Genomic DNA, 16,271 nt, shown 5'->3' on the forward strand with positions numbered 1-16,271 from the left:
AAGAAATAGGCCGGACAGTTATACTAATACAGTAATACTACTAGTCTATGAGTTAAAGTCAGGCATTGTGCAAACTTACAATACCATAATGCTAATTTTTTTTTTATATTAAAAAAAAAAAGAAAAAAAAAAGAGAAAGTTCGACGGTATAGTGTTAATCAATTGACTTAATTTGCTAAGAGAAGTTCTTTCATTTACAAGTACCAAAAAGGAGGAGAAATGGAGAAATAACTGGATTTAATGATTTGATTTTACCTCTTCAACATCTTGTAAGTTTGAAGTCCCCACTCTCTCTTAGAGTACCTCGTTGCACCTTAATTCGGTTACAAAAGCGAATAAAATTTAACAAAATTGCAAATGTAGCTTGAAGATGGAACGCAACCTCTATGTTTTAGGATTTTTTTGTTATTTAATTCAAGATTTCTTTTTATTGTACATTTTTCCTTCTTAATTATTTTGTCAACCTTAATTTACGTCTCTTTTTTATAGATACTACACTGAACTCATACTTTCGAGTTATATTGTTAAGTGACACATCTATTTTGGTTTAGCAAACAATTTTTGGTTATGTTATAACTTGTAACTCATATGTCAATTAATCAGACGAAGAAAATATGATTTTGATTATGTTAATCAAAACCATTTTTTTTTCTCTAAAGTTGGGGATTAGCAAAACAATTAGGTGGATGTATAGAATTAGCAAAGGAATTGAATTCTGAAACATTTTTCATCATTTTTTAAGAAAAAGAGAAGCATTTTCCAACATAATTTTACTTGCAAGTATATAATCCTTATCTAACATTTCTTGTATTATCATAATCGTACTTGTGTGAAGATACTTTTCGAATTATCATCGCCATTATATTGGGTATATGACATATTCACCACCTTCACCAAACTTATCTATCAGATCATCTTTAGAACCTCCACCAATGAAGGTCCCTTTTGCTGAATTCAACTATCCACTACTACTCGACATCCGTATTGACCGGCAGCAAATTTCATCATCTAAATCCACACAACATTATCCACCAATAACTTTTAATTTCGTATCAGACTTAGCATCTGCTGCTTCATCTAGCTACGTATGGAAATGTTCGGTTTACAACTGATAATATAAACTATTTTTTTTTTTTTTAGTTTAGTACTAGATTTATCCATGGTTGTAGCTAGATTCATCATATTTCCTATAAAAAAGTCATAACATAATTTGGATTGACATAATAAGTTTTTTGTTAGAAGCTTTTTTATGAAATCACGACATACTACATTTTTATTAAAATTCAAGTGCTCCATTGAGTAGTACTCGGATATATTTTATGAATAATAATGAAGCACATTTGTTGAGAGTATAAATCTTACATTAGGGAAAGGAGGGACCAAATATTTGCTTATAAGTAATTGGGCTAGTACTTCCCATATTGCAACCACTAAGGGGTGGTCCAATGGTTGGGGACGAATTTCAGACTGGTATTTCACATAGCACGTCCTAGGTTTGATTCCTAGCTGGCATTGGTGAATTGCACGAAGGTGGTCAAAAGGTGGCTGAAATGTCTCTGTGAGTCTTCCATGTCCCCCGAATGGTGGATTGCCATGTCGAAACCACCAACTAGTCTCTTTTTTAAGAAAAAAAAAAAAGAAAAGTATTCTCCATATTATCAAATTAGTTTTACAATAGACCTCAATTTCTTAACCCTCTGCAAAAGAACACAAAAAAAACAAAAATTTTAGCATTCAAAATCGCATTTCGTTGTCTGTAAAAAGAGTTTTCTTTTGTTAGTTCTAGACATTCCAAAACTCTATTATTTTCAAACATGTTCCTAATCTCTTTCTTTAATTATTTGAGGTTTCACCAAACTATAAATTGCCTATTTTTTTTTATCAAAGAATTGTAAATTACGTAATATTATTTTCTTATAAACTACCAACCAAGATAAATTTATCTCAAATGGTTTAAAATCTGAAACTGCTGCACGCCCACAGAGAGGAACTATTTGGCCTATTATTTTGGTGGCTAGTTGAGTAAATAATCCTGTCCCAAATGCACCATCAACTCAACTAGGTTCTATTTTATCACCTGCAGGCTGCTCAAACTTCAATTTCTGCCATCTTCTTCTCACCTTCCAAGTAGTTGCGGCTTCTCCATTTTAATTTACTTACAACTTTTAGCGTGATTCCATGCGTCTGAACTTTACTTTTTGTCCTTTCTTTCTTTTTTTTTCTTCCTAATTTTCCACCCACTTCCAGCAACTTGATTGTCTTCAAACTTTCAAACCCACTCCCCTTCACGTGGCAGATGGTACTGTTCTTACAACTTCATTGTTTTTAGTTGTCTTTGAAGAATTCAATAAATAGGACGGGGCTTCAGTTGGGGGAAAAATAAATGGCTCCTCATACGTAAGGACTTGTTTCTCTTTACAAAATAATCACAGTTTGAGGCATGTGCAAAAATTTTTTCTTTGATTCATAAGCTGATGTATGATATTGCTATGTTTAAAAATAAGGTATGAGATTGTAATTTAACCCATAGTTGAAATAGTTTTATGCAATTTACCCATTTTTAATGCATCCATCTTTTCCTCGATAGGATTTGTTGCTCTTATTTTTGGTTATTTTGATGGTTCAGGCTTACCCTCCTTTTGTTGTTTGTTTTTGGGTGTTACGTTCAATTCGTATTTCGTAAAACTTGTAAATAACTTGATGAGTAATGCTATACTTATAATCTATTTATATTATCATTTGCATTATGTCTCTATAGGCCCCATCAACACATGTGGCTAGTACATGATGGTGTGGGCCCTATTACAAATAACGCTTTGTATGTGCTCGAATTAAAGATCTCTCAAATAATTCCAAAGGATTTTAACCAAAAACAGAAGTCAAGGCATCGTGTTTGTCTTCCTCCTATTAGTTTCCAATAAAAGCTGTGTTGAACACAAATCAAACTCAACTTCACACTTGCAGCGATCCATATTCCACAATGAAAAACTTCAGAACGGAAGCAAAAACAAGCGGTTTTCGTAAAAGCACTCTTGTTAGACCAACTCTCTAAATTTTCCCTTCTATTCCTCACACCCCTCCCCACTCCCACCCCAAAAAAAAAAAAAAAAAAAAAAAATCTCTCTAGCCCTAGTTCTAAAATCAAGTCAAGTGTTAAAACCTAAACAAAACTCAAATTCCTCCCAAGATTATCATGAGCCTAACGGCTCTTTTTTTATTACCGTGTGGAGACGTTTAAATGGGTCGTTGGTTCATCCAACGGTCCACATTCAAATTTTTGTTTTGTTTATTTTATATTGACATATTTATTAAATCCAACGATTGATATCTAATATGATAAAATCCAACGGTATAAAAAAAGATATAACGGTCCAAATTTAAATTTAATGGGTAAAATAATTAAAAAAATTATTTAATTCAAAATTCACCCAAATTTAGTAATTTTTCAATATTTATCGGAATCGAAATATTTTTATGTTAAAATGTTCATAAAATTAAATAATGATAGTGTACATAATTTTTTTTTTTAAAAAAAAGTACTTATAAAAAAAAATTAGCCTAAATTTATTCTTTAATAATGTCGGGCTAAAAAATTAAGGTCTGAAGAGTTGGAGCAGAAAAACTGTTTCTAGATTAAAACCAAAATTTTCTAGACTAAAAATTTTAGGTTTTACTCAAAGAGTTAGAGATAAACTTAGAAGTACCAAGATCATTATCAACTCTTATCATTAAAAAAAAAAAAAAGTATCAATTCGAATGTTCTGAAAAGCTATGTTAAGCGGTTTAGCCTGAAAGCACTATTGTTACAGGTACAGCACCATTGAAAACTCAATCGTATACCAAAAAGAGGAACTGACACCAACTATTCACAAGCTCAATTCCGTAGTGTATATAAACAGAAAACAGGACAAGAAGAAGAAGATAACAGCCACAGAAGAGTAAAAAAAGCACAAAAGGTCTGTATTTCCCATGACTATGATGTTTCAACTATTTTCAAGTTCCTTTTTCTTCCTCCTATCTACACTCCACAATGAAAGAATTTTTAGTTAATATGTACATATATATATATATATATATGTATAGCATTGCCAAGTTGTCCATCAACCCTTCAACATAGAACGGCATAGAATGGCAAGGCATGTATAACAGACCTGTACCATAGCTCAAAATCTCCAAAACAAAATTGAAATCAAGCACAAGGGCAGTTCATCAACACCACAATCTGTTTCTTTGCTTTCGGAATCCGGGGATTTGGTAATCCGGGAGCGGATTACAGCGAAGTCATGGGAAAGACTAATAAATCCCCCACCCAACTTGGCCTTCACATTTCCATCGAATAGTTGTAACCTCCATCTCCGGATTGTGTTATTCCTCCTGTGAATCCTCCCCAATCTAAGTCGGACAACCCCAGATTGAAGCACCCTTGATCATCTTGGCCGGTATGATTACTCCCCTCCTTTTCTTGCTTCTTGAAATCAAAACCGTATTCGAAGTTCAATGGGGCATGCTCCATGTGCTGCAGACTCCCGAGCAGCTTGGCGTCTGGAAACTGCAGCTGGTACAACAAATTTGATGGCCTCTCACTGCTGAGAGTCTCCATGCCCGACTGACCAACGTCAGCTCTCCAAACTTGCTCCGATCCTGAATTGCAAAGGGAAATATCATCTGAAGGCATCAACAGCTCATTTACGTCAAACATCTCATCCATATCAAACAACTCGTCGGTTGTGAAGTTCTCCGAATAATCCCCAATAAAACCATCTCCGCCATTCCAATTATGATCCTCAACTCCTGCTTCCGGTTTGACGACAGGTTGTTGTTGATTATTACGAAGATAATCCATGGTGAAGTCCTCAATGATTTCTGGCTTAACCATACCACTGGCTTGAGGGACCGCAGTAGACCACGGATACATCCTTGACTCGCCCTCACCATCCTCGTTTTTCACATTAAGAAAAAGCTTGGAATCCTCGTCTCCACAAACCTCAGAGCGACTTGAGGTTGAAGTGGGAGTCGAGCATCCTGGAGTTGCCACTGCAGAAGACCCTGATGGTGTTGCAACTGAAGAAGTCTCCAGTGAAGACGATGGATGATAATTGGCCGCATGCGGGAGGTTGAGGCGAGCACCAGCACCATACATGGCCTTGGCAGCCTCATCATACGCAAGGGCAGCATCAATGGCAGTGGGAAAAGTACCTAACCAAAGCCTGCTTCCCCTGTCTGGCTCCCGAATCTCGGCGACCCACTTGCCCCAAGTCCTTTGCCTTACACCTCTGTAATTGCAACGTGCATTCTCAGGCCCTCCCTTGCCTTTCATACAGCCTTTCTTCGACCCCTTGGCGGGCACTTTACGCGTTTTCCCCTCGTTATTACCCGATTCCAGTTTCTTATTGTACTCTTTCCACTTTTCTAGTGTCTCAGCAACAGAGTTCCCATCTCGCCTGCTCCGCGTCTTCCTCTTCCTTGAAGAATCCAAGGGCAGAGATGACATGTTAGCGCCTTGATCATACGCTCCCATTACTCCTCTATTATGCACAATCTGCGGTAACACGAACCAAATTCCAATTAAGAACTGGGTACAAAAACTCTCGAAAGCAAATTGCGGTTCCAATCACACAAGCACGAAGACCCAAATACACCAAATCAAAATTGAACCAGGACTCTGAGCTTTCTTGGGTCCCAAGTCCGCCGATAAAACATCAATTTAGAAAACAGATACGCAATCCCTAATCGAGAAACGAAACAGACAATTTCATCAAGCAAAAAGGAAATGAAATCAAAACGGCTCAAAACTCAACCAACCTCGGAATCTCCTGAGTCGTCACAAACTTCCCGATTGGCACCGCAGTCTTCGACTTTCTCGAATCTATACGACAACTTCAGACGCGTTTTAGCGTTTTCTCCTTCCGGTCGACTGTAATTTCTGCCTTTTTTTGGTGGTTGCTTTTTGCGCTTTGCTGCTCTTTAAGCTTCCAAGTTGATCGAATCCAGAATTCTTTGGGATTGCTCGCTGTGAGCCTGTGACAGATATTTATAACCTTCCTCTAGATATTTATGTGATGACGTGGCGATTTTCTAGTTGCGTCGTGGCGCTTCTGGCTGGATTCGGAAATTTGCGATTGTGCCACAGAACAGCTAATGCGTGCTTGCTGTGGGCTTTTTCAGTTCTTATCTTATGGGATTTTTTTTTTAATTATTATTATTAAGATTTTTTTTTATTAGCACTTCACAAATTGCTTTTTACATCTCACATACTAAAAAAACTCTACACTTACTTTTTAAACAAAACATTATCTTAATACATCTCATTTACTCACTTAAATTACCCTCACATCTCACTTACTATCATACTAGAGCATATCCGAGGAGAAATCAATTTCAAAACAAGAAATGCAACTCTTAAATTGTAACTCTCAGGAGGCAATGCACTAAGAAGCTGCTCATCTCAAGGGCTCCTAAAAACCCTTTCTCTGAGAAAAGCAGCTTCTGGGAAGAAAAATTGAGGCTTGTCTTTTTTGAATGCATGAATGCTCCATTAACATGGTCCAATACATAATGCTTGCAACAACCCCAAATTTTATGTCACCATTTTTTACAGCACCCCACATATTCAAACACCAAAGTTTCCCTAAAAATTAAACAGGTTTTTTAATCAACTTGAACAAATCCCGGATGAAATTGTTGGCAAATTTTTAGAACTGGATGATTAGAATAACCAAAAGCCAAAGTGGTGAGAGAAATAAGAATTAGGGCATGTAAGTCATTTCATATTAGAGCATACAAAGCATTTGATATTTAAATTTTATGTGGGGTGTATTTATCAATATATGAGGTGCCAATAAAACAACTATATTATTAATGGCAGAAAAATTTAAAACTATTACAATATTTAGAGAAGGAGGAGAGTTTTGAACCATGACGAATGGGTAGAAAGCCTATATGTTATTTTTATTATTTTTAAGCTAAAAATAAAAATGGTAAATTAAAACATAATTAGGATTCTCCTGCTTCCCATGCTCTCCTCTATTCGACAAAGCTGTGCTGCTTTACCAAGGGAAAAAAAAATATGAATCACCATCAATTTATTTTCTGATGAAATTCGACATAGGGTAAGTTCTTCATCTTTTGCTCTCTTTCTATTGCACTTCTGTATGAATGTTTTATTTAGGATACTTAATTTATTATCCTGAAGTTTTTTAATTTTTGACATTTTTCACGTTAAATTGTTTTTTTGCATGATTAACGGCATCGAGGTGCGAATTGCATCGTAATTCTTCTCAACCCCAAGGGCTCAACCACGACCCATTTTTCACTACCAAGGGAAAACGAAGAGTAACTGTAAACAGCATGTCTCTCTCCTTCGGACAGTATTATGTTATCCTGTCTTCCTCGTCGACTTCTTGCATGCACACCACGTGTCGCACAATGTGTAGGGCAACGTGGCGATTTTAGTTCACTTTGGACGAGTAACTTAATCATGTCATGAGTGACATGTTCAATTCCGTGTGGTGGAGAATTGAGCACTGTAAGCGATTGGGTCATGGTGTGCGGAAAGAGGATATTCTGCGAATTTACTTTGTCGCGATTTTAGGAATCTTTACACTTTAATTCTTTATTTTATATTGTGCAGTCAGTTTTCTTCAGCTATTATTTGTGTTTAATTCTAAATAAAAAAAGACAAATGATTTATGATCACACGATACACGATAAATGGCTAAGCTATGAGGATCCCTAGATTCCCACAATTTGAATCTGGATGGAAACCAAAGGACAAGGATCCTCTCCGGATCCTCTTTATGGGGATCTAGAGATTAATCAATCGTGTCCGATCATCGTACATCGTACGGTCAGTTTTAGTTATGTACTATTTATATTCAATTTTAAATTAAAAATTAAAAGTAATTTCTAACCGCACGATATATCATGAATGAACACAATTGATTAATCATCCAGATCCCCACAAAAAGGATCCTATTCCGGATCCAAATCCATGGTGTACGCTGGAGTTTAACAAAGTGATGAGGTGGCAGCTTGCGTGTTTGCTGACGCAGCGGCGAGACAAAGTTTGAAGGAGGCTTTGGGCATCTGCGTGTTTGCGTGTTTTCCCTTGTTCAAATTAAAAGATAAAATAAAATGTATGAGTATGTGTTTGATTTGATTTCGGCTTTGGGCATCTATGTGTTTGGGCTTTTCAATGAACTGAGCCTATTAGGGTTTTCTATTTTGTTTTGATAATCTATTTTGGGCTTTTCTATTGGAATAACTCAAAATTCCAAAAATAAAAGAATAAATAAAAGAGAATTGCAATTGGCACTCAAAAATTTCATTTTACACTCTAAATTTTCTGTAATTAGAAAGAAAAATTACACAAGATAAGATTTTGAAGTGCCAATAACAGTTCCTAAATAAAAACACTTCAAAACGAGGATTTAGGCCAATTAGGGGATTAGTTGATCCAATTGTTATTTCTTATTATTTATTCTAAGTATTGTTGTTCTTTTTTGTATACAAGCGATAGGTGGCGGTGGGGAATTAAACTTAGAACCTTGAGTGCATATGTAAATAATGTTTTAACTAGATGAGCTACAATCACCGGTCGTTATTCCTGTACTTCTCTCCATTCCTTTGATCATTAATTTAATTTGTTTCCTTCCTTCTATCTATAAATGTGTTTTTTTTTTTTTCAATTGTTGAGAGTGAATCTCATATCGGATAAAGGAGGGACTTTGCATGTTCTTATAAGTAATTGGGCTATATCCCACATTGCCAATTAGTTTTATAATGAAACCTCAACTATCTTCATGGAATTAGAGCTACCTGTCTACATGTGAAGCACAATGGTCACACGCGATTTACGTCATCCAATTTGTGTTGTCCACGTGTTAGGATTGAAAATTTACCACACACGTGAGGGGCACGTTGAGAGGAAATTCCACATTAGGAAAATGATGGACCTTGCATGTAATAAGTACGAAGTTTTTATTTATTTTATTTATAAACAATCTTTTTTTTTTTGCTGAAAAAAGCTCATAAATATTTTGAAAAAGTAATAGGTTAATGCAGATAAAATAGTTCACCAAATAACTTGCGGATGAAATTGACCAAACCTTTCTCATAAAATGATAACCGCACCTTCTGCAACGACTTTTACCGCGCGGCTGACCCCAAGGCCAAAAATCAACACATTCCAATTCCGATCAGCCCTAGATACTAAACGCCTACGGCGGTTGTGGTGGTGGTGGGCAGGCGTGGTTGTCACCTTGGTAGTGAATTTCACTTCCTACTCGTTTTCGGACGATTCATAGAGTTGTCGGCCGGGATCACGATCAACCCTAGGAATCAATTAGTACAGTCGTTCGGCGCTTCGAATTGGCAAGGCGTGATTGACTCAAGATTAATAACACTATTTGCGATCAATTTTTGGGAGGTTGATATTTACAAATTAACAAGAATGGCGACGAATGGAGTTGAAACCCCCCCACCGGGGAAGCCGGAAGCTCCAATCTTTTGCATGAAACAACAAGCCGTCACCTCCAAAGGTATATGGAGGAAAGACAATCCTTTAGACTATCCACTTCCTCTAACAATGGCTCAAATCGTCCTCGTCGTTGTCATCTCTCGAGCGCTTTATTATCTTCTGAGGCCTTTGGGACAAACCAAATTTGTCTGCAATCTCCTGGTATTTATATAAAAAAATAATACATCACGTGCATGCTTATATTTTTCTGGGTTTTCGGTTTGTCTGCAATTTCATATGCTTAGTCCATGTCAAGCATTCATAATATCTGTCACTAGGAAATAAAGGCTTGCTTATGTTATGCCTGCAAATAATCTTGTTGTTTCTATTTATTTTTTTTGTTCTAATAATTTTATTCATGGACATGGTCAAAAATCAACCAGGATTGAATCAACTTTGCAAATTCGGTTGGGTACGTTATTAATTAGGTTTTTTTTTTTTTTGTTTTATTCGGTAATTTCTAGAGGTCGTTACTGTTTTTTCATAATTTAGGAGCAGGTTGTATAGTTGAAGTCAACCATCCAATATTTCTGTCCTGAAATTAATAGTTGGATAATATAATATTGGTATATCATAGTTTAATCAAGTTTGTGACAAAGTCATAGTTAGATTGAAGTCTCCATAAATAATTTAACTTCAAGTTTTTGTTTTTGCAGGGTGGCATTATATTGGGGCCCTCAGCGCTAGGGAAAACAAAGGTAGTAAGGGAGAAGCTGTTCAGAGCAAAAGATGCTTCTGTGTTTGAGGTAATAGCTCTAATGGGCGCAGTATACTCCATGTTTATAATCGCGGTGAAATTTGACAAAAACATGGTGAGAAGGACTGCAAGGAATGCTTGGAAAATTGGTCTGCCTGGTTTTATTATTCCCTTAGTAATAACCCTATCTCTAGTTCACCCAATAGGCACCACTCTTCCCGGACTCAAAGGAGGAACATTCTTCCTCTATTTTAGTTTCTCTACTTTCTCCTTCACTTTCTTCCCGGTCATAGCTCAGGCCCTGAGTGAACTCAACCTCATGACTTCCGAGCTAGGTCAACTCGCCATGTCGTCTTCTTTGGTCACTGAAGCCATCCAGTGGTTGTCCACGGTTGCACAAATTGTGTTCTCAAAAAGAAATCCGAGCCACGGAGTTATGGCTTTGGTTTCGGTGATGGCCTTGACGATTTTCAATTTCTCATTTTTAAGACCGCTTGTACTACTAGTGGTTAAAAAAACGCCCGAAGGAAAAGAAGTGAAGGAGGGTTACGTGGTCGCTATACTGGTTGGGGTTTTGGCCATGGCATTGGTCTCCGATGCCATAGGTGCAACTCCAGTTACCGGCCCTATACTTTTTGGGCTAGTCATACCAGACGGACCACCTCTTGGTGCAACATTAATACAGAAGACGGAGTTTGTGGTCTCCGAATTTCTTCTTCCAGTGCTCTTTTTCCGTGTTGGATTCATGGTTGATGTGTTTTCCTTTAGCGATTGGGAAAGCTTTGGCAAACTTCAGCTTGTTATTTGTTTGACGTATGGAGCAAAGATTGTTACAGTTACAGTTGCTGCATTGTTCTGCAAAGTTAGGTTTAAAAATAGCCTTTTGCTAGGATTGATATTGACCATCAAGGGTGTCGTAGATATTGTCCTTCTTACTCGATGGAGGTCCAGTATGGTAAGTAACAATATCACAATGAATTCTTTTTCTTTTCAATAATTCTATTAAAACGCATAAAACTGACACATTTAGTGACACACTCTCTTTAGAGGTGTCAACTATTGTATATAAGACCAATATGTATTAAACAGTGTGCTAGTAAATTTATGCATCTCTAACTCGTAAAATCACAATTCGTTCTAACTCTCGGATTTAATGAAAGAATATTAGATTTTGAGGATGACAATCTAACTTTTCTAAATATTACGTGCAGCTGATGGATGAACAATCCTATACTCAAATCGTGCTCTCTATGCTCACGGTGACCATGATCGCAACACCGGTGGTTCGATTCTTATACCAGCCACAAACACGACTTGGACCATCAACAAAAAACTTACGCATCAGAAACATCCAGTCAGCTCGAAACTACCTGGAGTTCAGTATTCTTTGTTGTGTCCACAATGAGGAAAGTGTCTGTAGCATCACCACCCTCCTAGAATCGTCTAATCCAACCGATGCGAGCCCCCTAATCACCTACGTTGTCCGCGCTGTCGAGCTCATTGGCCGAGCGGCACCCCTACTAGTCCCTTACAAGAAGAAGTATCAGGAGGAAGGAAATAAGAAATTAAAGCGCTCAAATTCACCCACACATCAAATGATGCGAGCCTTTTGGAATTACTCAATGAACTCAAAAGGACCGGTTTCCATCCAAGCATTCACTATGATCGCCCCTTACAAATCAATGCATGAGACCGTTTGCCGTCTAGTGGAGGACAATAACATACCTCTGATTCTCTTACCATTCCATGAAAACCACCAGTATATTGTTGGCGCCACTGTCACGACAGCGATACGCCAATTCAACATCCATGTACAAAATTATTCCCCCTCTACAGTTGGATTACTAGTCGAAAGAGGCTTGTCAACTCGGTTAAGCGTGTCCCACTTTTCCTACAATGTGGCAGTGTTTTTTATTGGCGGGCCAGATGATCGCGAAGCATTGGCCTACGCTTGGCGCATGTCTGGCAACCCGGACGTGGGCATCACGGTGTTCAGGTTTGTACTGCAGAATAAAGTAATTGCAGCCAACAAGGATGAGGAGACAGAAGAGATACTCGACCAGGCATTGGTGGACGAGTTTAAGATAAGGAACATTGGGAATGATTGTGTGATCTGGCGAGATATCGAGGTGGATGATAGTGTGCAGCTCATGGACGCCATTAGGAACTCGCAAGGGGATTATGATCTTGTGTTGGTTGGGAGGCGGCACACGGATATTTTATTGAGGGATGAAGAAATGACAGAATTTGTGCAGAATCCGGAACTGGGAGTGATAGGTGACATGCTTGCTTCCCCGGATTTTTGCGGGGGAATGGTGAATGTGTTAGTTTTGCAAGAAAGCAAGGAATTGAGCAACGGAGCTTTTCGTAGTGGCTCCATGAAAGGGTCGGAAAGTAAATTTAAGTTTCATGGGTAACAATTTATTCCTCATGTCACAAAATTTGTGTTATATACAGTTTTTAAAATATCGACGAAATTGTCAAAATATTTAAAAAAAATTAGAATCGATATGAAAACAGGAGGTAAAATGCAGACTTTCACCTTTTGCAGCGAGATACTAGAAAATCAGTGAATATTGAAAATATTTACCTATTCACTGTGAAAATTTTGATGAAACAAATTGAAGATTCTAAAATTTTAAAATTTCTTTAAGAGATTTTTCAACTAAATTTAAACTGAATAAGGTGAATGAGTTGATACCCACCCAAAATTAGAGCTTTACATCTTCAGATTAACACCTAATCTCTCCACCTTTAAGTCTGCGGGATTTCTTTGTTGCAGGCCTCCATCTTCAAGTCGTGTATCTGTATTGCCGACTTGGAGTTTCAAATCTTTTATTATCTTTATTATTTATGTTAATATCATTTTATATTAATGGAGAATCAACTAATTACATTAGTTGGAGTGGATTTCTGTTGAGATTGTTCTCGTTTGAATTAATTTTGATAAATATAACATTTGCTAAAGTTTTATCTTTGATTTCATGTTTTTTAACAAATTTTCATCATTTCCACCGAAGCCAATTGATGTCAGTATTCATTGATATTTCTGTAAATTTGCATATCGACTCAAAGATACCAATATTTTAAACACTCGTTATATTTACCAAAATTTTGGCAATGCATTGTAGGAGGTAGGCAGAGGAGGAACAGCTCGCGGCTAGTTAAGTTTCTCCTTTCCCCTAGCTAGTTTATTTAATTCATTTTGCACAAATTATTTCTAGAGAAGAATGTTGTAAACTAGGTAAGGTAAACATTGTATACATTGCCTTAGGGATTGATGTTTGTTGTAAAAAGTGATTTATTGGGTTTTACCTGTAGCTTGTACTGCAAGTCAGATAATTTAGATTTCACATGAACGAGAAATGCTTTTCATTGGTGTTATCATGTTAATTACAAAGATTTGAACAGATCTCCAGATCATGATCGATAACCGACTTCTGGCTAATATCTCCAAGTATAAATTATCTGAAACCAGTTGGAACAACTTACCAACTCTTTCTGTTGGAGTGTTTGGATTTAAGCCGAATTTTGAAACCTGATTTTGTTATCTTCCCTGGAAACTGAAGCTTTTTTTTTTTTTTTTTTTTTTCAACTGTAACAACTACCAATTCTTTCTGTTCCCATATTTGACTGATTATGTCAACGTCCGTCGATTTTCTGAGATGGCCTTATTAATACCGAGTTTCATTTTCAAATTTTTTGGATGATTCACAGGGTCGAGATCACGATTAAACGTACAAACCTCAAATCAATATTTGAGATGATCATGTAAAGGTGGGGATTGAGGATTTTCTGTATCAGGTCGGATCGAGGTACAAACAATGGATGCCTTAAGCAGTTACCTTCACTCCCACCGTGTGAAACATGGTGATGAAAGAGTTTGCATACCTCAGCAGGCAATTGCTTCCAGCGGCGCCATTTGGGGGGGGGGGGGGGGGGGGGGGGGGTGGGGCGCGTGGGGAGGTGGGGTGTGTTGGGGGGTGAGAAGATAATCCTCTAGATTATCCATATTCTCTGATGATGGCTCAAATCATCCTCATCGTCACCATCTCTCGGGTGCCTTATTATTTTCTTAGGCCTTCTGGACAAACCAAATTTGTCTGCAATCTACTGGTATGGCCATCAAGCTCCCATGCTAAGACTAATAAACTATCGTGTCTGAATTGGCGTAATCTAATTTGAAGTTTTTTTCCGGGGTGTAATTTTTCAATTTTTTATCCTTGTTACAAATTTAATTTGATCCCACCATTTTTTGCCTCATTTTTTTTCAGGGTGGTTATATGGGGTCCCTCTCTTTTGGGGCATCATAAGGCATTTAAGGACAAACTGGTGTTCAAAGGAAGAGAGTTTCCATTGGTTGACAAAGTAGCTGAGCTGGGCGCAATATATTCCACCTTCCTAATTACATTGAAAATTGACCTAGCCATGGTTAGAAGGACACAAGAGAATGCCTGGAAGATTGGTCTAGTAGGCTTCCTTTTTCCAAGCGCTGTTACCTCAAGCCTCGTCTACCCACTAGCCCGATCCATTCCAGGACTCACAGGAGGGATACTCTTTCTTTTCCTTACTACATTTTCTTTATCCTTCACTTATTTTCCTACCGTGGCTGAGGCCTTGGATGAACTCAACCTCATGACTTCCGAGTTGGGGCAACTCGCCTTGTCTTCTGCCATGCTCAACGATGTGATTCAGTGGTCCTTCATGGCAATACATTACATATACAGCCAAGAAAGCTACGGAATTGAGGCCTTGCTTTCCTTGTTGGCCTTGCTGTCTTTCACTATCTATGTCATAAGGCCGACTATACTTTCAATAATCAAGAAAATACACAAAGGAAAAGAAGTGAGTGAAACTTATGTGGTTGCAAATACAACTTGGAGTTCTAGTCATGGCATTTATCACCGATGCCTTAGGCACAAAGCCTACTACGGGTGCTATAATTCTAGGGTTAGTCGTACCAAATGGACCACCTCTTGGTACAGCATTGATAAAAAAGACAGAATTCATAGTCTCCGAATTTCTTCTCCCGGTGTTCTTTTTTTGTGTAGGCCTCTCACTAGTGTGAATGTGTATTCGATTCACGATTGGGAAAGTTTCAGCAAACTTCAAGTCTTGGTTGTTGAATCCTATGTCACAAATTTTTTGGGAGTTACATTGGCTGCAATGTTGAATAAGAAGAGTATCCAAGATAACTCTAATGATCCCAAGAAGAAGAAAATAGAGCACACTCTTAAAGAAAGCTCACAAAACAAACTAATTAGCAAAGTTTTCTTATTTAGCTCTAGGCTTTGTTTTTCCTTGGATGATATACAATGCTTGGGGACTTGGGTATTTATAGCAAACCTGAAAGCTACACCACACACTTACTTCACCTACAACATCCACCTACTTCACCTACAACCTCCACTTACTTCACCAACCTCACACACTTACTTCACCTACAACATCCACCTACTTCACCTACAACCTCCACTTACTTCACCAACCTCACACACTTACTTCACCTACAAATGACATTGATTCTCAACACTCCCCATCAATGTCAGCTCTCATTCTTTGCACTGTGTTGAGTAAACAGCGAAAAATTTCGAGCTTGCCTGTACTCAAACTTTTTGTGAACAAGTCCGCAACTTGATCATTTGTCTTGACCTGTCTCATCTCAATCTCTTCTTGCAGAACCTTTTCTCTGATAAAGTGGTAATGTACCTCCACATGCTTAGTTCTTGCATGAAAGACTGGATTTTCCGCCAAGCGAATTGCCGATTGGTTATCACAGTACAATGGTACTGGATAATCTACTGGTTGATGTAGATCACTCATCAACTGTATTAGCCATGCATTCTCTTGAGCTGCCATTGCTACTGCTCTATACTCTGCTTCAGTGGTTGACAATGATACCGTCGGCTGTCTCTTGCTACACCAAGAGATGGTTCCAAAACCAAGCTTAAACACATACCCAGTTGTTGATCTCCTGGTGTCATGATCTCCCGCATAGTCAGCATCACAGTAACCAACTAACTTGCAGTCTTCACCTTTCTTGTACAAAAGACCATA

At 37.7% G+C, this 16,271-nt stretch overlaps 2 protein-coding genes across 2 annotated transcripts; one reads left to right on the top strand and one right to left on the bottom strand.

Annotated features, from left to right (window-relative positions):
* Positions 1-3,939: 3,939 nt before the first annotated feature.
* LOC103937219 (dehydration-responsive element-binding protein 2A-like) lies at positions 3,940-5,966 on the bottom strand. The gene is made up of 2 exons (XM_009347147.3): positions 5,803-5,966; positions 3,940-5,539 (listed from the first exon to the last, which is right to left on the bottom strand). Exon 2 carries the CDS (start codon positions 5,516-5,518, stop codon positions 4,322-4,324), a length of 1,197 nt encoding a protein of 398 aa, XP_009345422.1. The 5' UTR covers positions 5,519-5,539; positions 5,803-5,966; the 3' UTR covers positions 3,940-4,321.
* A 3,213-nt stretch (positions 5,967-9,179) lies between these two features.
* LOC125480123 (cation/H(+) antiporter 15-like) lies at positions 9,180-12,712 on the top strand. The gene is made up of 3 exons (XM_048590430.1): positions 9,180-9,679; positions 10,174-11,169; positions 11,426-12,712. Exons 1-3 carry the CDS (start codon positions 9,452-9,454, stop codon positions 12,629-12,631), a joined length of 2,430 nt encoding a protein of 809 aa, XP_048446387.1. The 5' UTR covers positions 9,180-9,451; the 3' UTR covers positions 12,632-12,712.
* The last annotated feature ends 3,559 nt before the right edge of the window (positions 12,713-16,271 follow it).

Source organism: the organism of the source record quoted next, unplaced genomic scaffold, assembly GCF_019419815.1.
Source record: "Pyrus x bretschneideri cultivar Hongxiangsu unplaced genomic scaffold, Pyrus_bretschneideri_v1 Contig32, whole genome shotgun sequence".
Taxonomy (NCBI): domain Eukaryota; kingdom Viridiplantae; phylum Streptophyta; class Magnoliopsida; order Rosales; family Rosaceae; genus Pyrus; species Pyrus x bretschneideri.